This window comes from Microtus pennsylvanicus, chromosome 18, assembly GCF_037038515.1.
Source record: "Microtus pennsylvanicus isolate mMicPen1 chromosome 18, mMicPen1.hap1, whole genome shotgun sequence".
Lineage (NCBI taxonomy): Eukaryota > Metazoa > Chordata > Mammalia > Rodentia > Cricetidae > Microtus > Microtus pennsylvanicus.
The window spans coordinates 35032168-35056629 of NC_134596.1; the positions used below are offsets into that span (position 1 = coordinate 35032168).

General features: G+C 38.0%; 1 protein-coding gene across 31 annotated transcripts in view; it reads right to left on the reverse strand.

The window, feature by feature from the left end:
• Window positions 1-24462, reverse strand: part of Dlg2 (discs large MAGUK scaffold protein 2) — a 1657078-nt gene that overhangs the window by 456853 nt on the left and 1175763 nt on the right. For all 31 annotated transcript variants that reach the window (XM_075952981.1, XM_075952978.1, XM_075952983.1 and 28 more), the window contains one exon: window positions 11925-12094. In XM_075952981.1, the coding sequence (XP_075809096.1) occupies window positions 11925-12094 (170 nt within the window). The remainder of the gene's footprint in view (window positions 1-11924; window positions 12095-24462) is intronic.

The window sequence follows — 24462 nt, forward strand, 5'->3', positions numbered from 1 at the left end:
TTAGCAATTACTTTTCTATGTATATTCTATGTATAAATATGCATGTTGCTTGTATTTATTTACTTTTATGTAAGTTATTGAATATTATGCAAATTGCTAACATAATGCACTGTATATAATTTAATAATATACGGGTTTTTGTTCCATTTCAATACATTTATTTCAGTCATTTAGTTATTAAGTATTCATTTAATACATTAATCTTAGACATTCATTCTTAAGGCTGAATAGAATGCATTACAGATACTTTGAGATTCTTGTAGCCATTTTTTATTCCTGATGCTGTTTTTCTACTACAAACACTGGTGAAGTGGACTGTCGCTTTACCTACAGGCACACCATAGGACAGATTCTCAGGAGCAAGTCTAGGAAACCACAAGATTAAAGCATGAAAAAATCTGAAGATATTTTAGTATTGTTATCCAAGATAATGGAGCACTTTCAACTTAACAGCCTTATTTGGCTCTCAGAAAGCTTTGGCTTCTTTCAGAAGCCATCAGAGGTCACCAACACAACTGGCCTTTTGGTGACCAATCTGATTCATGAAAGTGGTATTTTTCAATGTTGTTCTTCACTTCTCTTACTTTGTTTAATACTTTACATCATATGAGTGTATAACCAATTTATTGGGATTATTTTCTCTACTTTGTGGCTTTAGATTTGCGGTTAATGGTATTTGTTAATAAATAAAGCACCTCATCTTAATATAGTACTACACATCTATTTCAGTTTTTATGCATTTCTTTTTCTAATTATTTTCCTTATTGTTGAAAATAGATTCTTAGCAGGGTGGTGATGGTACACACCTTTAATCCCGGAATTTGGGAGACTAAGGCAGGTTGATTTCTGTGAGTTCAAGGCTAGCCTGGTTTGCAGAGTTCCAGGTCAGGCTCCAAATCTACACAGAGAAACCCTGTCTCAAAAAAAAAAAAAGAAAGAAAGAAAAGAAAAGAGATTCTTTTCTCACACTATATATCCTGATTATGGTTTCCTGGACCTCGACCAGTTACTCCTTACCTCCTACCAGATCTGCTTCCTCTCTCTTTCTCATTAGAAAAGAACAGGGTGTAACAGTTAACAACAAAGCATAGCAACATAGAATATAAGATAAACTAAAACTATCACATAGAAGTTGGACAAGGCAAACCAACAGAAGGGGAAGAGTCCAAGAGAAGACACAAAAATTCAGAGACACACTCTTTCACACACCTGGGGGTTTCATAAACACACTACACTGGCAGTCACAATATCTACCTAAAGGACCTGGTGCAAACCTGTGCAGGCCCCATGCATGCTGCCCCGTCTCTGGGACTTCACATGAGTTTTCCCATTTGATTTAGAGAGCCTTCTTCTCCTGGTATGATCCATCTCCTCTGACTCTTAAGCTCTTTCTGTCTCCTCTTCTCTGGGGTTTCTTTTATTTTCAATACCAGAATTTATTGAGTGATTGTTTTGGAAAACAGAGGATGAATCATGAATCCAACTATCATTTTTAGACATTTATTTCTCTCTGTGTGCCATATATACTTGAGAACATGAATGTGTGCCATGTGAGTACAGGTGATCACCAAAACCAGAAGATGGTATCAGATCCCGGGAACTGGAGTTACGGGTGATCGTGAGCTGTCTGGTGTGTGTGTGTGTGCGTGTTTAGAAATTAATCCAGGTCCTCTGGAAGAACAGCAGGTAGTCTGCTCCTGAGCCATTTCTCTAGCATCTCAACAGTCTTTAAAAGGTAAGTATCCAGTTTTCCCAATATGTTTTACTACTCAATAAGATCATTAGTCTATCTTTTCATGCTTGAAAACACCACCTTTATCATCTAAATCACATAGCTATTTGTCATCTTAAAAATTTTAATAATACATATATAAAAATGTGCTAGGTGTTAGAATCTTTCATTTTAGAAATTTTTGTCCTGTATTTGTATATTAAATTTTCTATATTACTTTTAGAATCAATGTTTTTATTATTTAAATTTTTATTTTTTGCAGAAATTTTTAGTATAAAAAAGCTAAAAGCAAGATTTTTGATGATCTGTTTCAAGTCACAAATTATAATCTCTTAAAATAAAATCCCAAGTGTTCCACCTTGAAGTTAGTTCTCCCTCTCCCACTCCCTCTCTCTCTCTGTTATGCATGTGCCTCTGATTCTGCAGACATGGGCTCACATGAGTGGAGGTCAGAGGGCCATGTCAAGTGCCTCCTTCTATTCCTCTCCATATTGTTATTATTATTTTTTTTACGTAGGGTTTCTCACAGAACTTGGAACTCACTCACTCATCAAGAGTAGCTGGCTAGGGGACAGTGGAAATCATCCTAATTCTATGTCCCCAGTACTACAATCACAGATACATGTCACTATATCCAGCTTATCATGTGGGTTCCAGGGATCCAAAATTAATTCCTCTGTTTGCATGGCAAGCACTTTATTACTCAAGCCATCTCCTCAGCCTTTAACACAACTGGTCTTTTGGTAACTAACCTGACTCATGAAATTGGTATTTTACAATGTTTCTCTCACATCTCTTATTTTGTTTAATACTTAACATCATATGAATGTTGCTTTCTTCTCGTAGATATCTCAAGTTTTCCAACAGTATTTTTAAGGGATTATCATTTTTCTGTTGCCATTATAAAAGGGATGTTTTCCCCTCTTCTGTCCTTTCAATTTTTTACTGTGTGTATACACTTGTATATATTTATGTGCTATTGATTTACAAATATTAATTCATTCCTTGCCAAACTTTCTGAATGTTTTTGTTGTAAAGACATTTTTTTTTCTGATGTAGTCTCTTGAATATGCTTTTTATTTTTTACATTCATAGTAGAGAAAATGTTCAGAACAAGCACTTAAAGGGATCTCTGGATAAGAAAGTGAATAGGACACAACCAGTTCAATAGTCTTAACATAACAATGCGTCAAGATTCCATCTACTACATCATTATAAACGAGGCCGGTGAGTATCATCGGCAGTGACCCACCAGTGTCTGTCACGTCAGAAGAGTTTGTCTGTTGTAGTGAAAGAGCCAAGAAATAGTTACTGTACAGTTTTCAAGGAATCCCAGGCTTCAGCTGAATTATTAGAGTGGAGGAAGATGGCTCAAAGGAATGGCTGCCACCAGTATCAGACAGCTCCTGCCTGCTATTTTTCACCGGATAAAGCTGTTGAATTCTTGGTCAAGGTTACTTTGTAAAAGTCTATACATGATCATGTGGCTGCATTGTAACTGTCAATGTATGTGTGCATTTTCTGTATTCTAGTATGAGTTCCGGCCCTCCTGGGGGCATCCTGTGTATGTTTCAAATGCTTTTAGTCTTTCTTCAGAATATGCTCAATTAAAACTCAAATATTTTAGTGAATGTGTATATTTGGATGGATTAGAATATTTGACACCTGAGAACTCCTGTACTTCAGAAATATTTCTTTAAAACCTTTAATGCCACAGGACAGTGGTGACACACCTTTAACCCCAGCACTCAGGAGGCAGAGGCAGGCGGATCTCTGTGAGTTTGAGGGTAAACTGGTCTACAAAAGCTAGTTCCAGGATAGGCACCAAAGCTGCCCAGATAAACCCTGTCTTGAAAAACCAAAAACAAACAAACAAACAAAACCAAAAAAACAAAATAAAACAAAACAAAAACCAACCAACCAAACAAACAAAAAACCACCTTTAATGCCACATTCTGTTTATTGAATGGAAATACAAATGTTAAATTTTCTTGTTTGATAAAGCTACTCATGAAAATTCAAAGAACCATATAGGCCACCGAGAAGCAACTACTGAGCTTTTTTCTTCATAAGATCAAGACTCTGTACTTGACAAGCACACACACACACACACACACACACACACACACACACACACACACACACACACTTCCATGATTCATTTGGAAAAATGTCTCTAGATTCCAGCGCCACTTTGAATTTTCTCTTTCTTTCTTCTTTCTTTCTGGTTTAGTTTAGCTTAATTTTGAAAAAAAAAGTTCTATACATAACATAGATTAGGCTGGTCTAGAGTTTGCGATCCTTCTGCCTCAGCCTTCTAACCACCCTGCCTAGTGTTCCCCAGTATTTTTAATAGCTTCCCTTTTCAGTTAGTACTGATTAAGTTCACACCTTGCCTAAGGCCACCTTTTGCTGTGCAAATCTTTGCCTTTCCTTGGACTTTTTTTTTTTTTTTGACATTTCCTAAGTTAGACAACCTGTAGCATCTGCTAAGCTTAAAAACTGTATGTTCATTTTCCTCCCAGGGCTGAGAACAATCTCATTACATATATCCTGTTCTCAAGGTATCTAGCCACAACAGAATTAGCTTCATAAATGATGCCTACATTGGAATTTGATTTAGCATTTAGAGCTGAGCTAGTAGATGTAGCAGGTGGTTTTGAAATAAAATATTTATTGAGAGAATGTCTGATTATTTTCAGTATATGAGTTTTACATGAAGAACATCTATTTTTACTGGGCATCGATACATAGGCGCAGATGTTCTGAAATGTCCATTCGATAGTTATGTAATACAGGGATTTACACTGTAAGCTTTCTCAGTCTAAGACTGGCAACAAAGCATATTAGCGACAATGACTTAAGACAGAAGAGATTTATTGTTGTAGGGTTTCCCATGGCAACAACCTTTCTTCTAAAACATTAAACATGTGATAAGGAATCCATTTGACTTTGTCAATATTCACAGGCAGGGAGGGGAGCAGAGAAAAACGTAGAGCTCAATAAAAATCAATAAAAAATAAAAAATATTCACAGTCATTTAAAGATTCACTGTGCGAATCTTAAAATTTTAAGCTAAAAAAGTTTCCACCTCAGTCTTGAGCAGTGTATTTTCAACCTTTGCATTTCAATGTTAAATAGCTACCCTTTGATCATATGGGCCTAGCTTTAAATAGCACATAGGTAATCTGAGGGAAAGGATGATGGGATTAGCTCCACAGGCAGAGTGGGAGGACTGACATCAGCCTTTAATTTCTGAATGAAATTAGCGAATTCAATCGAATGGCTTGCTCTTCCATAACGGTAAAATGAACAGAACAGTGGGGATTACAGAGCAATATTTATAGTTTAGTTTTTCATGCGAAAATCGTTTGTGCTGAGTCCCCAAGAGAGAACTTGTTTACATATCTTTTCTTGATCTGAGATCGAATATTAACTTAGAGAAACTACTTAGTCTACAAACACATATCTTAGATGTGGAAGTTATCAGAAATTAACAGTGCACTTACAGAAGAAATCCAATGAAGTCAGCAAACAGGGTGAACTCATCACGTGTTATCAGCTCCTCAGCTATGAAGAAAATGCTTTTCGATGGTGGGAAGTGGCAATTTAGCCATATTTATTCCTGAGAATAATGTTTCCCTGGCTTAACACCTAGTTCGGCCTTTTCTTTTATATTCTCTGTATTTAATACCAACAAAGCTTTTCATTTTATATGCACTTAAGCAGATCCCCTTATTATCAAGGGAATAATTTTAATTCAAAGACATTCAAAGGAATAGCACTGAAGGAAAAATACAGTGCTTTGAGACCTCATGCCAAAGTTAAAATTGCCATCTGTGCTTACTAATAGTCAAACCACTGTTCAGAGTGGTCCTTCACAGAAAAACATGTCCACCTACCGCTGAGATCTCAGAGCCCAGAACACAATCTGGAGAAAGCAAATGGGGCTGTGACACATTTGCACATAAAGGTGCCTTTTCGTTTACCCCACAGCCAGAAATGGAAAGAATGTACGGTATCATTCCTTGCCATAAATGGCAGCTTCAAGCAACCAAACCAGCAGACAACCTTTGTGCTTGGTTTCTCCTGGTGATGTGGTGAACTGGCCATAAGCAACTGAGTTATGGACCACTCCAAACCTTTCCAGCCTCCATACTCAAATTAGGTTAACAATCAGGTCATCCTGTTATGCAGTATTGCCAGTGGAGCAACAGGGAGAGAGAAGGAAAGGAATTGTAATGCCTGCAGTCTCTGTGCTAGGATTAAGGACACTATTTAATTTTCATTTAAAATCTTCATTTGTGGTGCATGTACTATGTGCTGAAGACAGAAAACTTTTGGCCTCTACTCTAAAAAAAATCAAGCTATAAAGATAATCAAATTCAAAAAGTGAACAATTTCAAAAATTTCCATGCTGGGATAGGTCACTTTGGCCACATTGGTTTCAAAGAGAAAGATAAGAGAGGCAGAGAGCAGAGTCAGACCAGATTAGTTGTTCTGAAAAATGAGAAAACTGGCAAAAGGCATTTCAGTCAGACGCCCAGCAAGTGCAGAGCCTGGTATACGTGTTAGTTTTGCACACCCTGGTGATATTTAACCACGCTGCATGACAAATCTGTCACGACAGAACACTATAAATTTTTTTCTTTTGCTAAAGAAAAACTCTATTAAAGGAAGAAGTTGGTTTTATAGCCAGCGCACTATCAGGCAACATGCGAGACTTATGTAGTTATAATTATTTCTTGTACAACTGTCTCCAAATGTCAGAGCATTTTCAGTTTGCCCTCACACACAACTCAGTAACTGTAGAAAAAGGTGGCATTTGTAAAGATATAAAAATAGGTTATGTTTAAGATCATTTCTAGGATTGGGAACACAGCTTAGTCGGTAAAGTGCCTGGTTTTTGGGCAGAAGGACCTGAGTCTGGAACCCTAGAACCCATGAACCAAGACAAGTCTTGTGTGTGTGCAGAAGGACCTGAGTCTGGAACCCTAGAACCCATGAACAAAGACAAGCCTTGTGTATGCAGCTGTAGCCCCAGCACAGAAGGTTGAAGGTCAGAGACAGAAGGAACCTTAAAGTTCATTTGCCATGCAGCTTAGCCAAACTGGTGATCTCCATGCTTAGTGAGAGACCCTGTCTCAAAGCATAAGGTGGAGATGAGACGAGGAAGACACTTACATCAACCTCTAGTCTTCACATGCACATAGAGACATGTCCTGAACACACACCCCCATCATGTGTATACTTACACACACCATGCACATAGAGACGTGCCCTGAACACATACACCCATCTCATGCACACACTTATACATACCATACACATAGAGACATGCATGGAACACACACACTTATCATGTGCACGCTTATACACACCACGCAGATAGAGACATGCACACACTTATATAAACAATGGTATAAAAATACAGATATTCGTTAGTAGATAGATGTGCTTATACTTAAATGAATAAGTTTTTATTAATAATTGTCTAAAATAAATCCATATCATAAAAGAGATATATCAATAAAATTCCAACATTGACATATTCAATTTTTTTCTTTCTAGGCCCTAAGGGATTCTTTCACAAGAGTAATTAATAAAAATAACAACAACAACAACAAAAACAGACCTATCATGTGATCCAGCTTCAAAACTCATGTTTAGTCAAAGGATTCCAACTCAACACATCAGGGATACTTGCACGTACATCAGTGTTCACTGAAGCACTGTTCAAAGTAACAAGTTAGGGACTCTACATATGGGTTTACCAAGAGATAAATGGATAAAGGAAATTATACATACGAGCAAAGTCATGTCATTTGCAGAAACACGGGTAGAAATGGAAATAGCCAAGCATCATGTTTTCTTTCATTTTTGAGTCCTAGGCTTTATGTAGACACATAAAGCCTCTCTCTCTCTCTCTCTCTCTCTCTCTCTCTCTCTCACACACACACACACACACACACACACACACACACACACACACACGAAAATAGAAACAAAACTGTCGATGAGAGCAAAGAAGACAAATCTAAGGGGTAAGGAAGGAAATGGGATTTGCCCAAAGCATATTATGCACATATATGATATTATGCACATACATGAAAATGGTCTTATTTAACCTGCCATAACCAAATGAGGAGCATAACTTCTTATAAAGCTTAAAAACTGTTTAGATTGGGCCACACTGACCAATGATCTTGATGTGTATTTAATGACAGACTTCTTTGGTTTATTTATACAAAGGAATTCCTAGGAAAGCCACTAGAGGGCTTTCATTAAAAATCTTTCCTTGGAACACCCCCTACACACTCAGATTTTCTGTCTTTAAGTTTTGATTTCTTGGCAAACCTAAACAGATCTGCTAAGTCATTACTTTCTATAGAAGCTTACCCACTACTGACACCAGATACCCCTGATGCCTTCAACAACTAAACCGCTAACCATAAGATAAGAGGAATTTTTCATGTTGACGAAGGCATTTTTACATTTCATTAGAAATTCACAGTGGGTTCCCAGAAGGTTCCTAATCTGCAGAACAACCCACATATAGTTTACAAATGGGAGGGGTTGCTGTGTGATTCATCTTCGCCATAAGAGGCAAAACATCCCAGAGAAAGGGATGCATTCCATGCGCAAGGAGCTCCCTGTCTAGTACTTGACCACATAGATGTCTGATGGTATTGCTGTTCTAAACAATTAGCTGTATTTATTTGTGTGTATTTAACATGTTTCCAACACACAGCTCAACTCCATTTTCTTCTCCAAATCATGTCTAACTGGGCTCTTCTCTCATTCAGTTTGTTTTCTTTATAGCAGCCAGGAGTTCCAAAAGGTGATGAATAAGCCTGGTGGAGGTGGCACATGCCTTTAATCCCAGGGCTCCAGAGGCAGAGGCAGGAAGATCTCTGAGTTCAAGGCCAGCCTGGTCTACAGAGTGAGTTCCAGGACAGCCAGAGCTGTACAGAGGAACCATGACTAGAAACAAACAAACAAGCCAACAAGATGGATCTTATCATATCCATCCCATGCTTAAAATTTTTACAACATTTCTCCTCGAGTTTACATAATTTTAAACTTTTCATCTCTTAAATATTACTAAAGGAGCAAAGCATTATCTGGCTTCTGCTTACCCGAGCCATATGAACTCATACTATTGTTTGTCCTACTACTTGACCACTAGACTATATGAAGATCTTTCCTAGATTTTGGTTGCCATGGTTTCATTTGTACCTGAAGCTCTCCTACCTTCCTATATGGCTATTTTAACTTAAAATTTAATAGTTACTTTGGGTAGCCTTTGTCTCCTTTGGCATATTATCTTATCTGTTTTCCCTCAATATCTTAGATTCATTCTTAGTTTTCCCAGTTTATATTATTGATGTTTTCCTTATCTGACTATAATTTTCCTGAGAGCAAGAGATACCTCTTTGTGAATCCCTGCCTCTCTCTGTTATATCATAGGAAATATTTAATAAGCATTTGTTAAATCACTGAAGGGCCAAGTTGCTATGTAGCAAGATAGCCATATGTTAAATACACTTTGTTGAATACATCTAACTGACTAGGATATTGATGCTTATTGTCAGACAACTCTCTGGACAAAGAGAACCAGAGAGGGAACCGTATGCACATGGAATGGTGAAGTGTTTCCAGTTTTCTGGAGTGTTTTGCCCCTTCTGGCTAAGAAATCACACAGCCACCCTACCTCTCCATTAAACTCATGACTCAAGTTCTATCCCAGAACCAATGTCATTTTGCCTTGAAAACACCACTAAATAAGCTGATGTTAGAGTCATCTTTTCTATTAGAACTTTTGAGGAAAGAGACTGATTTATCTTTATCCTTCATGTTACATTCGAGTTTTCATGATACAAATTAGTCACGGTGGAAACGTCTTTCAGGAAGGCTGTCATTCTAAAATGAAGAATTGCAGCATACTGAACTAAAGTGAAGAAGGCAGCATCTCTCCAGATTCGGTATAGAGTCCAATTATCTGTTACTCTAATTCTAGACTTCATAAAATTCAGACACTGGGAAAGGCATCTGGAATTCAAATAATGACTTTCTTTCCTTGTTAATCGACAGGCGTTGCAGAGAGGCACAAATCCCTATCAGACCTGTACGGAAAGATCCCAGTACAAAAAGTACGACTGACTCAGCTCACTCCCCAGTTGGCTTCATACAGCCAGCTTTCTGGACAGGAAGTGGTACCCAGGATTTCCTTGGCACAGGAGCCCATCTCCATATACTGCGCATGTTCCTTGGGCTACTTCCCGCCTACCAGATTAATTAGCCTTCACCGATTGCTTCCCTCCTCCGCGTCACCAGGCTTTTGTGTCCCGTGACAGAATCAGAGAAGAAAATGGTTCAGCTTGAAGTAAAAGAGCTGGAGGGGGGTCTAATGTCAGAATAAAGATTCAACAGATGAAGGCGATCGGGGGCATCGGCTCCCTGCAGCCTTTAAGTGTTTTGCTGAGCAGCTGGAGGTCATCTACTGACTCAGAGCAGGAAGCCAGGAAAAGAATGGCAATATTTTCCTGAGGGCTTAAATTAGCCTCTGCTTAGGAAACCGGTGAATAATTGCTTTTAGCTGACTTGTATAAATAGACACATATTATTTATATAGACAATATATATTTTTAATAGAATTAAATCAATGTTCCATTTGTTTGTCTTTAAAAGGTAAAGTTCTACTGTGGTTTTAGTAAATGGATAGGGTAGACCTCTATTCATACTTGAGTTCTAACTCACCTGCACTTAAGTCACGAGGAGCCTCTAAGTTATTTTCATTACATTGCTAAAATCCTGCTACCATATTTAGTAAAAAAAAATACTTCAAATAACTTGCATGCATAGCTAATATTTCCTATGTTTGCACCAGGATTTATTCTAAATATGTGAACTATCTCAATGAATCATCATAATGTCTCCAAGAACAGGTCTTGCTTTTATTTATGTTCTGTAGGTGAGAAAATCAAGGCCAAGGAATTGAAATCTTTCTATCCCAAGTCAAACAACTTGTGCAGGCAGAGAGGGCTTCAACCTACATGCTCCGGTCTTTGGTCTGTGCTTCTTCCTACTATGTGCAAGTCCTTTAGAAAATGTTTCCTTTCATTAAGTACATAGATTTAATGAAGGTAATCACACCAGTAAATGGCTGAACTAGGCTCTTGATGAGTTTGCTCGGTTCTTGTGTCCAAGACTGCAAATACCACTTAATACTGTTCCCCAGAGAAGATCACATGCTTATTTTTTCAATCACATACTTAGCATTAGATATTAAATACTTTATTAAGAGTCTAATGATTACCCATTCATCATCTAAAATATTATTTTAATTGTGTTAAGATCATTATTAAACTTTTCCGAAGCATTTGAAATACTATTCAAGTAGTGTTAATGTCAGTGTTCTAAGTGAAATTCATATAACAATTCAATCTCACTGCTAATCAGCTTCTTGGTGCAAGCACAAGAACACCTAAACATTTATAAACATTAAAAAAAATAAGCTTAACTTATTTTGTCTGTTCCAAGCTAAGAGCAATACAACACATATTGGCTACAATACATAATACAAAATCAAAAGAAATTGCATTATGAAGTCTCAGTAAAGAAAGTTGTTTTAAGATTTAGTTTTTTTACATGTATGTGTCTGTGTGAGTGAACGGCATATGTGTGCAGGTGTGCACGGAGGCCAGAAGAGGGTGTGAGAACCCTTGGAGCCAGAGCAATCTGTGCTTGTGAGCAGTCTGATAAGGGTTCTGGGAACTGAACTCAGCAAGCTCTGAACTATTGAGCAAACTCTCCAGTCCCAGTAAAGATTATCTCTGTTACTTATATTAATATCTGGTTATGTGAAAAAATCTGCCAGGTACATCTGAAATATTAGAAAATATTAATATGCTGGCCAAGTTATAACAAGCCTGTCAATTAAAACTTCATAGAAAATATTAAGTGGTGGTTATTATTAGTTATGGTATTTCCTACATAAATAAAAGCTCTTCTTACATGAGTTTGTGTGTAGAGCTCTGGTATCTTCAACCATCTGGAAAATCCGCTATCACAGAGTGTCAAGTGTGCTGGGTAAGCAATGCAGGTCAGAGATCTAAAGGTCATGGAGTAAATTTTAGACAAACAGCTTTGACATTTGTGCCTCAGTATGAGTCTTTTACAGTTTTATTACCTTTCGGGCCCTTGAAAAGCTTGATTTCCACGACAGTCTCCAAAATGGGTCGCCTTCTCCGCACATACAGCCGCACAATCGAGCCCGCTTCTTTGAGGGCCTCCACCGCTTTACTGTGGGAAACCTCTGACACGTCAACCTCGTTCACCCGCAAGATACAATCATTGACCCTGCAAGGGAGGAAGAGGCAAGGTTGAGCAGGAGCTGGGGACCTGGAGTGAATTCACCATCGCTATCTAACCTTAACAAGGGGGCAAGAGTGTGAGAGATTTGAAAATGTTCCAATTTGTAAGGTCTCTTACCTACAGTACAAGAAATCAAGTCAAGATCAAGCTCCTTGTCAGTGTCACGTTCCAGACAAGGATCACAAGGCTAGCCAGTTTCCCTCTTAGACTCGACTACAGTGGTGTGACTTGAACTGAGAGGCATAGGGCATAGTTAGAAGGAAATCTGTCAATGACATCATTTTTCCTGTCTTAATTGGCTAGACTGAAAGTTATGCTCTAAAGACTTCTCAGAAGTTATTGTGGCATACTATATAGACACAACAGATGTGATTTTACCATTTAACTTTGTAAAATGCTTAACTCACTAGATGTAAAAGTGTTATGCAAGGATTGTAGAAACTCTCAAAAATATAACTATGTAGGAAGGAAAAAACATATAAAACAGCCATCTCAATGTGTTTAGATTGTTGAATTATCTTTAAATATCTTTTCCCAGGAATTCATCTTGCAATATTATAAATATTGAAGCTTAGGCTTAATGAAGCTTGATGAGAGCCTCAGATAATCCTGTCTAAGATGTTTCCTTAAAAAACTAAGAATTATGTAATGCTTTGTTTCTGTCCTCACACAGGAAGGCATGATTTGACTTCCTTTCCGGTTAGTTTATTTTTATTATAATGATTAGTGATAACTCGAATATTGTCTAACAGCATGGGTTTCTGGTTAGAAAGATTTCTTCGCTCTGCCCAATCGTCTTAAGGTTCCCCATCTCGGGCTACTTTGTTGGTCCAAGTCAAAAGTGAGTAACTGTTCTTACCTGACCCCTTCTTCCCCCCCATTACTATACCTTCAGATAAATTTACAGAGCGAATCCAGTGGTAATCCAGGTTTGCTCATATTCCCTGCTACCACCTGGTTGAAGTAAGCGCCACATCTTCCCTGGATGACTTCCAAAACCTCTAGACTAACATTCTTGGGTCCTCTGTGTTACCTTTGGAACCCTTCTTTTCAAAGTGACCATGGAAAAGTGAATGTGGTTGGTCCCTTTCTCAACTTCCATTCCCTTCTTCCCCCATCCAATGTCTGGTTTTGTCTAAGAGATATATTATTGGGCAAATATTTGTTGAATATGAAAAAACCAATTCAGTTGTTAGAGTCTCATCTTCTGCTTTTGTATGTATAGGCAATTTTCTCAGTTTCTCTAAACCTCCACATTATTTACTTTTACAATAGTAACATCTGCTATAAATGTTTTAGGAAGCAATATACTAGATAATATATAATAACCCTTTCTGTAAATCCTAGCATATAATAAACATATTTATGGTGTAGTATGTATTGATGTATAATATTCCTAATAATGTATTTGTTTTATAGCTTTGTAGAATAAGACTGATGTCCATTGTGGAAATTAGTGTAATATGTAATAAGTAGTTACACCCTTCTACTGGAAGACTAGGCAGAGACTAGATGTGTTCTAAAGTCTATGTGTCTTATGTACCTATGTATCCTATCTATCTGCCTGTTTATCTATCAATCATCTACCTTTTTTATCTATATAAATCATCTATCTATCTATCTATCTATCTATCTATCTATCTATCTATCTATCTATCTAATCTACCTATTTATTTATATAGATCATCTATCTATCTATCTATCTATCTATCTATCTATCTATTTATCTATCTATCTATCATCTATTTACCCATCTAGCATCACCATCATCCCCATAATCATCATCGTCATCTATTCTCTACCTACTTACTTACCCACCTATTTGTATTTTTTTGTATTTATTTATTTTGCAGTGCTGGATGGCTAAGCCTAGCACTTCAGGCATACTTGGCAAGTACTCTAGTATTGAAATACACCTGGATCCTTCAAGCCTTCTTATTAAAAAAAACATATCTAGTGTAATGCACCATTTTATGTATATTATGCCTATCAATTAAAAATACAAGTTTATCATGGGAATATTATATAAAAGCATGGGGAGGATTTTAGGTGTATGGTATCCAAATTCTTTTTAAGTCTGTTTAAGAAGCTGTTATTTCAACCCTTTATGAGAACCCACAGCAGCCTTAAAATCCTGCAACGGAAGATTTCACTAAGATATAGTGATGTTATTTCATCAGAACAGATGGAATGGCTTTAATAGGTTTACACATACATTTCCTCCCCAACAAAACAAAACAAAAAATACCCGGAAAGCTACCAATTAAAATAGTTTTGAGAATGTTGGCATGCATTAGGGATGCCAGCCACCCTGGAGCAGCTGGTCCTTTGAGAGTGGGTAATTTTGCCATCTCATGATAATGAAAAAGCACAGTTTACCATTACTTCATGTTCAGAATACTAATCATATCTTGACCACTATTTTTTCATCGAAGGGAGCTGTAGTAAAAAAGGAAGGCTACATCTATTCTAACTGTACTAATTATTTCTTTTTGTGTACATTGACATCTTTATCAGTTACAAGTATAAACAAAACACAACCTAACTCACATGGTTGTTTCTGAATATATAGGTGAGGTAGGCAATTTTAACATAGTGCATAGAACGGAAGATTAACGACAATGGGTCTACATAGGAAGACACCCATCCCTCTGCATTTCATATGCCCATAAGGAAAGAGGAAGCATAGCCATGGTCGGGGAGAGGAGTCAGCAGACAGCTAACAGGTGTAGATACATGTACCACTGGAGGCAGGAACATTTCTGAAAATAGACAAGACATGCCCAGAGTGATTTGTTTAAAAGGGAATATGGTAGAGATAGAAACTTGCCATTGGAGCGTCAACTGTGTGCTCTCTATCAGTCTGGTCTCTTGGCTCATCTTTCTCATTTCAGTTCATGAACTATTGATCTCCACTTTAAAAATAGAGAGATATCAACGGTAAGGTCACTCACGGTTGGTAAGGACAGGGGCATGATGGCCCACTGGCTTTACCTTGTTCTTTGCCAATACAAAGAATTGAGAGTTGTGGGCTTTACATTAAAATAAAAACAGATGAGGAATGCACATGAAAGTTCTTAAAAGGAGGTAATGTCAAGCTAGGGAACTAGGACATCCAACTTCCCTTCCACCCAGTTGCTTGAAATAGATTCTGGCCAGAGGGCCACAGCTATTTAAAATTAATTTGTGTACTCTAACTGCAGATAACCTCGGTGAGTAAAGTCACCCCTTCATTTTAAGGCACATCAATGTATCATTAGCTTCAAGCTGAAGCAATGCATCATCCCAACCAAACGCCCCTCCTCTATGGTACTTCTGAGCCCTTGTCTAAGGAAGCTATTTGCATACAGACTTCCTCTTCAATCTACTACTGTAGCTGACAGTTCCACTCAGTGTCTGTTGTTTCAGATATGCCAGTAGTTTTGTCTGCAGCAATTTCATCAGTTAAAAAAAATGGTTTCAATAGTTCCCTGGAATTTCCTCTTGCAATTCTCATGTATGTCCTTCAATCAAATGTATTAGCAACCAAAGACCATTTAATCACTAACACCTGCATGCAGAAGCACACCTAACCTTCTTATCTATCAATGAAGTAACATCTCACATGATGAGGCATCACTCCAAACTAATAGCCAAGAAATTACTGGCTCTCTCTGTTGGGATTATTTTAAAAAAAAATTTTATTTATTTATTTCTATGTGCTCTGGTGTTTTGCCTGCGTGTGTGTGTGTGTGTGTGTGTGTGTGTGTGTGTGTGTGTGTGTGAGGGTGCCAGATGCCCTGGAAGTAGTGTTCATACAGTTTTTAGTGGCCATGTTGGTACTGGGTCTTCTAGTAGAGTAGCTAGTTCTCTTAACCACTAAGCCATATCTCCAGGCCCAAGAATATATTTTAAAATAACAAGCAAAATACACTTCCCCCATAGGTATCAACATATGATTTATTGTTAAAATAGGATGCTTTGTGATTTTATATATTATTAATTTAATATGCCTACCAATTCATAATACATACTCAAACTTGAAAATATTGCTGTTTACTATGTAAGAAATATTAGAAAGAAAGAAAATGGCAAAGTTGTAGTTCTAGTTCTCCTTAAGTAAGGCGATTATGAAAGTTTTAAAAGGTATCTTTTATGTTCCTCCCTATCATATACTTTATGTTCCCATCTATGATAGGCATATCATATGTTTCAGATAACCTAAGAACAAAGTATTGGTGTGGCAAGTCCTTCTGTATATGTGTTGCTTCTATTGGTTAATGAATAAAATAACTGCTTTCGGTCAATGGCTTAACAGGATATAGCCAGGCTGGAAAAGATATATACAGAGAGTAGGCAGAGTCAGGAAGATGCCATGGAGCTGACAGAGGAGAAAGATGTGTGCTGCCAGCTGGAACCTTGTTGGTAGGCTATGAGCCTCGTGGTAAAATATAATAGAAATGGCTTAACTAAAGATATAAGAGCTAACTAGCAATATGCTTAAGTGATTGGCCAAGCAGTGATTCAAATAATATAGTTTCTCTGTTATTACTTTAGGAGTATGGGTGGCCGGGAAACAACTCATCTCAATTCTGAAACTTAGGAGCTGTTTCTTTAAGGAATTCATTCAACATCTTAAAGGTGAAATATCTATATCTGAAAATGGGGATAATAAGTTTCCTGTATGGCTGCAGAGAGATAATGCAATAGAGATAATTATCATTGTGCCCGATAAAAGGTAAACATCAAGAAATGTTAGTTATTGTTATGAAAAAAGTGAGAAACATTTGCATAAGAGGCATATGAAGAAAACATAATAGATAAACATAATATGGGGGAGAAAGGAAGAAAATGAAAATCTAGATGTGAAAAATAATCATTGCTTTATTTCAGAAATGGAAGAAAGAATATTCTGGAGGATATTTTCAAAAACAGAATTTAAAAGCAATTCTGTGGGTAAATGTTGCCTTGTGGAGCATAATGTAATTTCCTGTCCCCAAGACCATTCCTCTGCTCCCCAAGAAAGACTTTTTCTGACTCAAATGAGAGCTTCAAACCAGCCTCAGCCAGTCTCTGAAAGTTGGCACACTTGACCGCATTTTCCCAACCCTTGCCTGGCCTCCAACCTTCTATGCATCTTCACCCACATCCAAGTCCTCTCAGACAGTCATATAAACTTGCATTATCACAAGCCTGCCCACTCCTGTTCACTCACAAAGTACAAACAAACATTTCTAAAGTCTCAAAAACCACTAAGGTTCTCTCTTTTTGAAATTTCTCATTTAATTCATGAACCACATTATAACTGAAGCTAAAAATATGGAAACCAGGACAATGTAATATTTTTTTAAGGAAAGCAACAAGACAGGTGTTTTAGAAGTTCCTAATATGCAAAGTAAAGACCCACATTGCTGTAGAGTCCTTGTTGAGTAGAATGTAGAACTAACACTATTAGATTCAATGTTGCTGGGAGGTGGTAGCACACACCTTTAATCCCAGCACTCAGGAGGTAGAGGCAGGCGGATCTCTGTGAGTTTTAGGCCAGCCTGGTCTATAAGAGCTCATTCCAGGGCAGACTCCAAAGCTACAGAGAAATGCTATCTAAACAAACAAACAAACAAAACAAAACCAAAAACAGAAAATAAGAGATTAATATTTTAACTCATTTCCTCCACATTGACTCTAAGATATCAAAATAATAGAAAATAAAAAGACTTGGAATAAAATAGATTATTAAGAAGAAATAAAGGCTTTGTGCAAAGGGAAGGATTCTCCTAGATACTCAGTGCTGTCTCAGTTCATGGCTACTCTTCTCAGAGTTTAGTTGTCCAGTTCATGCTTGAGTCTGAGAATTTACTCCAAGTATCTTCCTAAATAATCCCTCTTATCATTTTAGTAAGTTCTGGTGAACTTTTGTTACTGGTCTAAAAAAAAGCTATCGATCTTCTAAATATCAGACAATTATGACCTAAGTCTTGATTTCTGATGATGCAACCAAACAGCTCATTTTACAACTCTCCACTATTTGGAACAAATCGCAAAGGAAACCTGGCCCAGGAGACCACAGTGGCACACTGTGAGAAGCCACGCACATGCTAACTATTTTCTCCCATGTACTTTGTGTTCTAGACTCTTTCTCTTTCGTTCAGCGTTAGCTAATGTGGTCACTTTGTTCTCCGTTTTAACAGGGCTCCGTTCTCCTCTCTAACGCTGGGCGAGAGCGGCCGTATTTATTATGCATGGACGCCATCTTCTACAGTGAACACACCGTCTCTCCCTCTCCATTTGCCGCTTCATTTCCCGTCTGCAAAATGCTTTCGGGACTCTCTGCAGCTGTCATCTGGGAAACATCACAGCTTTCCACAACAGGGGGAAGAAATTGCTATTTCAGCACCAGTGATTGGTCTTTGGGCTCTTTCCTGGAGAAGCAAAGCTGCCAGTAACAAATCTCAAGCCAGGCGGCTTAATGACTATAACAAAGCAAGTAGGCATCGAGTAGGAATTTCAAAGAGAGAACCATAGGACTGGACAATGCTTATTCTGCCCACTATAAAATTCTGCCCACAGACAGGAGGACAGCCTGTCACCTTTCATGAGATGGGGAGCTGTCCCTTCCACCTGGATTCAGTTACTACAGCTGCTTCGTGGCTTTTCTGGTGTCAGGCTAATAAGCTGCTCTCTACTCCACCCGGAGAAAAAGGAAGGGAACTCTTCCCAAATCAAATCTGCCAAAGTTTCTGCTCAACCCTCAATGTGTCAAGACTTACTAAACACATACAAAATAAGGACAACGACTTATTTTTATTTGTCTGACAAGCAGTTTTTATTTAAGCAGTAGCATCATGTATGAAGTCTAAGTTTGGACTTATTCCTTTTGTTTTTTGGACTTATTCCTTTTATACTCTTCTGTAAACATGCCACTATGTTCGATTCCATATTTCTTTCTTTTACCAAAGAGCCAGTTAAATCTGCCCTCATCCAGGGAAAGTTCATTCTCCATGACCTCAGGCAATGTTTAAGAATCACTAAAGTTCTCATTGCTCATAATGCCCTGGAGTGCAAAGACAAGGCAGATTCTCATCCAAAACTGCAAGGGAGCTGAGTACCTTGCTAGACCTACTATGTAAAACAATTGTACTTTAGGAAATGTGACTTTAAACGTTGGATTTACTCCTTTATTCCCCTCCATTCCAATATTTTTCAATCCTAGACACGGATGTTGTCCCTGATACAAGGGATTCATAATTACACACCTTGTTTCACTCGAGATCCCCTTTCCTCTGTGATAGTGAGAAATATTTAGGTGAGAAGCTGAGATGCACAGGAAACCAAGTGCAGTGGTGAGAACATTAGGTTTGTAAAGCAATCACAGATTCTAGTCCTGGAGTTCCCACTACCCGGTTAGCCAATTTTCTTCTGCCTGGAATCATTGAATTCAATGATTTTTAATTTAATTTAATTAATTTTTAATTGAATTCAATGATTTTTAAAATTCTGTTCACTACACCTCTGGTGTTTTACAGATCACAATTTAAGGTCATCCAAGTCTTGCATTTATCTATCTGTAAGTCAAGAGCACACCTCAAATGGATCAAAATGCCAAATTATTCTTTTTTTTTCCTTTTTCTTTTCTTATTAGGAATTATTTTTGTACCATCTTTTCTCATTTTACACAGGTATCACTGTTTCCCCTCCTTCACCTCTTCCTGCCTCCCCCCATCCCTTCTCAGAGAGGGTAAGGCTTCCCATGGGAAGTCAACAAAGTCTGACACTTCACTTCAATGGGGTACTACTCAGAGAAAAAAAATGGCATCTTGAAATTTCTTTGCCAAAATTATTATTTCTTTCCCTTGGATAACTCTTTCCTTCACTTTTCATCTTCACCAAGTTAAATTATTTCAAGGCCATAAATGCATGGTGTGGGAGGGTTGTTTGTCTCCTTTTCCCTTGGCCATACATCTAGTCTATAACACACACACACACACATGCACACACACACACACACACGTGGGAGGGGAGAGGAGAGAGTGAGAGAGACAGAGAAATTTTGGATTTCCTCCCCTACTAATTCCTCTAGTCCTGGCCCTTATTGTCAACTAGATTCTAGAAAATCTCATTATTGCCTTTCTTGCCTCTTGCATTGTCTCCTTGTAACCCCTTGTGGTAGTTACAGTTTGTCTTGCTGGGATGAAGCACCATAACTAAAATAATTGAGGTGGAAAGGTTTTACATGACTTATAGTTCCACTTCTAGTCCATCATTGGAAGAAGTCAGGACAGGGACTCACACAGGACAAGAACCTGGAGGCGGGAGCTGATACAAAGATCATGAGGATTGCTGCTTCCTGGCTTGCTCTACACAGCCTGCTAAGCCTGCTTTGTCTTAGAACCCAGGGCCAGGAATGGATTGCCCCCACCAATCAGTCACTAATTAAGAAAATACCCTACAGTCTTGTGTGCCATGCTCCCAGACGATGATCGTTTATGTCAAATTGGCAAAAACTCATCCGCTCATCCCTTTCTTAACCTATTCCCAGAATCTTGTTACTCATCGCTTTATCCTAAATTTGCTAGTCTTCAATCATTTCCAACTGCCTATGGCAGACTTTCAAGCATTTAAAATTACTAAGTCAAGCTCTATTTGCAAATTAAATCTTGTTCAGAAGCCACAGAGCATACAATTACAATTATTTAAAGTCACAGGAAAGGCAGGGTTTTCATGATTTTTACATCAGAGAAAAAAGGGGCATGAGAACACCGCTTGCTGGACAGTCTTAACTGTTTCTCTCCGGGGATTCTGAGAAAACCAGGGTCAGCATGCCACAGACAAATGGGCAGAGCCCATTGCACACAGAGGAGACTGTGGGTAACACCTTTTCTTCTTCAAGCTTAGAGCCCCAGCTGAAAAGAGTCTTTTTCTAATCCCCACAAAGGCTTCCTCTGGGCTTCTGGTAGCAAAACTCTTTGGGATCTAAGGAATAAAGACTGGATCCACCTGCCTGTTTAACAAAGTCCAAAGGCCTTCAGAAGCCCACAAAGTCTTCAGCAATCTGGTTATTATTTACTGCCCCAGCCCTGTCTCTTGTTATACATTAATTTGCTCAAACATAGCACAGATTCATGGTATAAGCCTGTCCTTGGCTAGCTACGCCACCTTTAGATTTCAGTTGTCTGTCAAGTATCCTACCTCCTTTTCAACACGGCTACTCACTCTGAAGTTGCTTTATAGTTTAACAGTAGCCTTAGAAAAGCGAGCTACTAAAATTTCATGTAAATGTTGTGGCACAGGGGGAATGTATTGAGAAACAATTGTTTTAAGAATATTAAAGGAACCTTCTTCCAGCATCTAAGTTAGCTGAGATTGAGGGTCATATTGATGTTCATCAGGTGGGCAGAGAGGGATCCCAGCTTCTGGAGCTGCTTAGCAGCTGGTGAGAAGCATCACAGGCCTGGAAGGCCTGCAAGGCTTGCTAAGGAATTTGGACTTGAAACCGAAGGGAACAGAAGTGATGGTTACTTAAAGCTAGATGATTGTGTTGTAAGAGACCAATCCCCCTTCCCCACACACTTGCCTTTATGTAAAGAAGACGACTTAACTTGGTTTGGAAGGATGGGTAGAAGATCACATGGGCTATCCTCAGAGCATAGGGTGAACCCCTCCCCCCCGGACCTTTGACATTAACAGGGTAAAGGGGGACAGAGAAGAATGCTTATTAGGAACTACACATGTTACTACAAATGTCACTGGATTACATGTGGGAAGAGAGGAAAGGCAAGAAGCATTTACTTTTATTTCTATTTATAAATTGTGATTCACTCGGAAAAATCTACCTTGCTTACTTTTGAATGTTTAGCACCTCTAGGGGTGCCTGGAACAGAGCTGGCAGAGTAGAGGATTGGTAAATATATAAATACATTTAGAAGTGTGGTAGTTAGTCAGTGACATCTTTGCTGTGCATAGCCACACCTTCTCCAGTTATCCTGTGCTTCAGTGATACTCTCTTGTCATCCCAGTTTCTTTGGCATAAAAAGGACAAACTCCAATGTATTCCACCTGAGATACAAACTACCCTTCACAGTCACATTCACATTCAAGAAAAACCCTAGTTAGAAGACAAGGTCTCCACAAAGGCAATTGACTGCCAACAATAAAATCTCAAATATTGCTGCAGCCATGTTTGTTCAGCCAATAAGTATCAAGCATCTACTACACACAGTGTAGGGTACACGGAAACCAAGGAAACAGTTTTGACCTAAGGATACTGGCCACAGACCCAGGGAATAAGGTAGAGGATATACACAAGATCATATCGCAGGGAGAGCTGCTCATATTCTCTTACATATAAAAACAATTCCAGCTTAAGGATGCCTTTCCATCATTAGAATTCAGGTAATAATTTTAGAGTTTTGTTGGTCATTTCCATGATTATTTTGAAATTTAACATTCTTTTTCATAGACATAACATAACATAATAAAAGAATTGAAGGATGTGGTCATGCCCCTTATTGTGATGCTTGCCATTAGCTAGGGGTATAGGAGATGCTCACTAATACTCGACGAACTTTGGAAGAACACAGAATCTCAGAAGCCCAAAACTGCACTTATCCACACAAATACATATTTGATGGTAAGGAATTTTGATGGTTTCTGATATGGTTAGAATATTTAAGATGAATTTTAAAGTGTTTAAAATTTTTAATTTTAAATGGTTTAAAGAATTTAAAAATACTTAAAACCATGAGCTAAATGCTACGGTGAGTAAATTAATTGGTTGCTATAAGGACATAATCTTTGTGAAGTTTAAGAACACATGCAGTATATTTATGCTTCTTTTGTCTGACCTATTGTATTCCCTCCACCCTGACTTGAACACAGGTTTCCCGAGAAGAGAGTCCTTGTCTGTAACTCTCACAGTTCCTCAGACAAGAAAGCACAATTATCCACCCATTACCTCTTAGGCCATTGTTTCCTTTTTGTCTACATCCACCAACTGCTCTATTTCCAACAAACACAAGCCCATCTCTTCGTTCCATCTCTAGTACCTTTACTCTGTTGGAAGCTACCAACACTTCTAGTACCATCTTCATGAAGCCAGACGTCCTATTTTCAGATTTAAATATATGGCTTGCACATTAGTCTTCATGATTGAATGGAATGGCGTTAGAACGCCCTAGGAGATTGAGGCATAGTGAGAATTAACTGAGGGCAGAGGATACACTCTGAACATCTGCCTTATTATCTGTGAGCTAAGGGCTTGCAGGGGGGGGGGGGGACGGAAAGACAAAGCCAGCTGAGTGTAAGCGTTCTCCTTCCCCTGATTCCTGGCTCAGTATGATGTGAGCTGCTCTTCTCAGCTATGCCTTTGTGGCTCTGATAGATGGAACCCTTTGAAAGCTAGAGCCAGAATAAATCATTCCCCTGGTTAAGTTTTTCTGTCAAGCATTTCTTTTTCTTTTTTTTTTTTAACCACTGCCCTCCTTCCTGCTTCATTCCATCCTCCGTGGCCCTACTTTTGTTCCTGCTATACACCTGGCTCATTCATGCCATAGGACAGTTGGATCTGTTGAGTTCTCAGCTTTGAAAGAATTTTTCTTCATTTAGCTACATTATTTTGTCTCTAATATCTGGCCTTAAAAGCAATCCCTTTCAAAAAGCCCAACACTATCCCTTAACGCAAAGTAGCTACCAAGTATGCATCATGTGTTACTTTCCCTTGTCATCTGTAGAGCATGTATGACTGGTGTATTTCTTTCCATCAAATATGTTAGAGACAAAATTTACATTTCATCATTAACATCTGTCCACGGAATTATCTAAACACATGACAACCAAATATTCTCTAACATGCTGTGGCATTACTCAAAATCAAATAAACAATGAATTGTTTCTTTATAGTAATATAAAAATAATCATATAACAATTTATACATTGTGCGTACTTATTTATTTTCTACAAAAATTAAAATAGTAAGCTTTTTAGAGAAGAAACATTGTCTTATTATTTCATCTATAACTAATAGAAAAGGGCTAAGTCTATAGTAGTTGTTCAATCAAAAGTGAAATAACAGTATTATTGAATAAAAGCATGAACAAATTAACAGGAAAATATTGTGTTGGGCTTGTTAGTAATGGAATATGTATCATTTTGCTGCCCAAATTTGAATTCTGATAGCTCAAAGATCTTCTTAACTTCAAACCTATAATTACTGGAATGATTTGATTCTGGCAAAGGTTGTGAGCAATTCCCCATACAGCAGATAATGCTAAATTGCCTGAAGCTACTAATTTTCAAGGGAAGATGATTGGCAAGGTTGTTCTCTGACCTTTCCTAAGCTTTAAAAATCAGCTGCTATTGTTTTTGTGATTTTATATTTT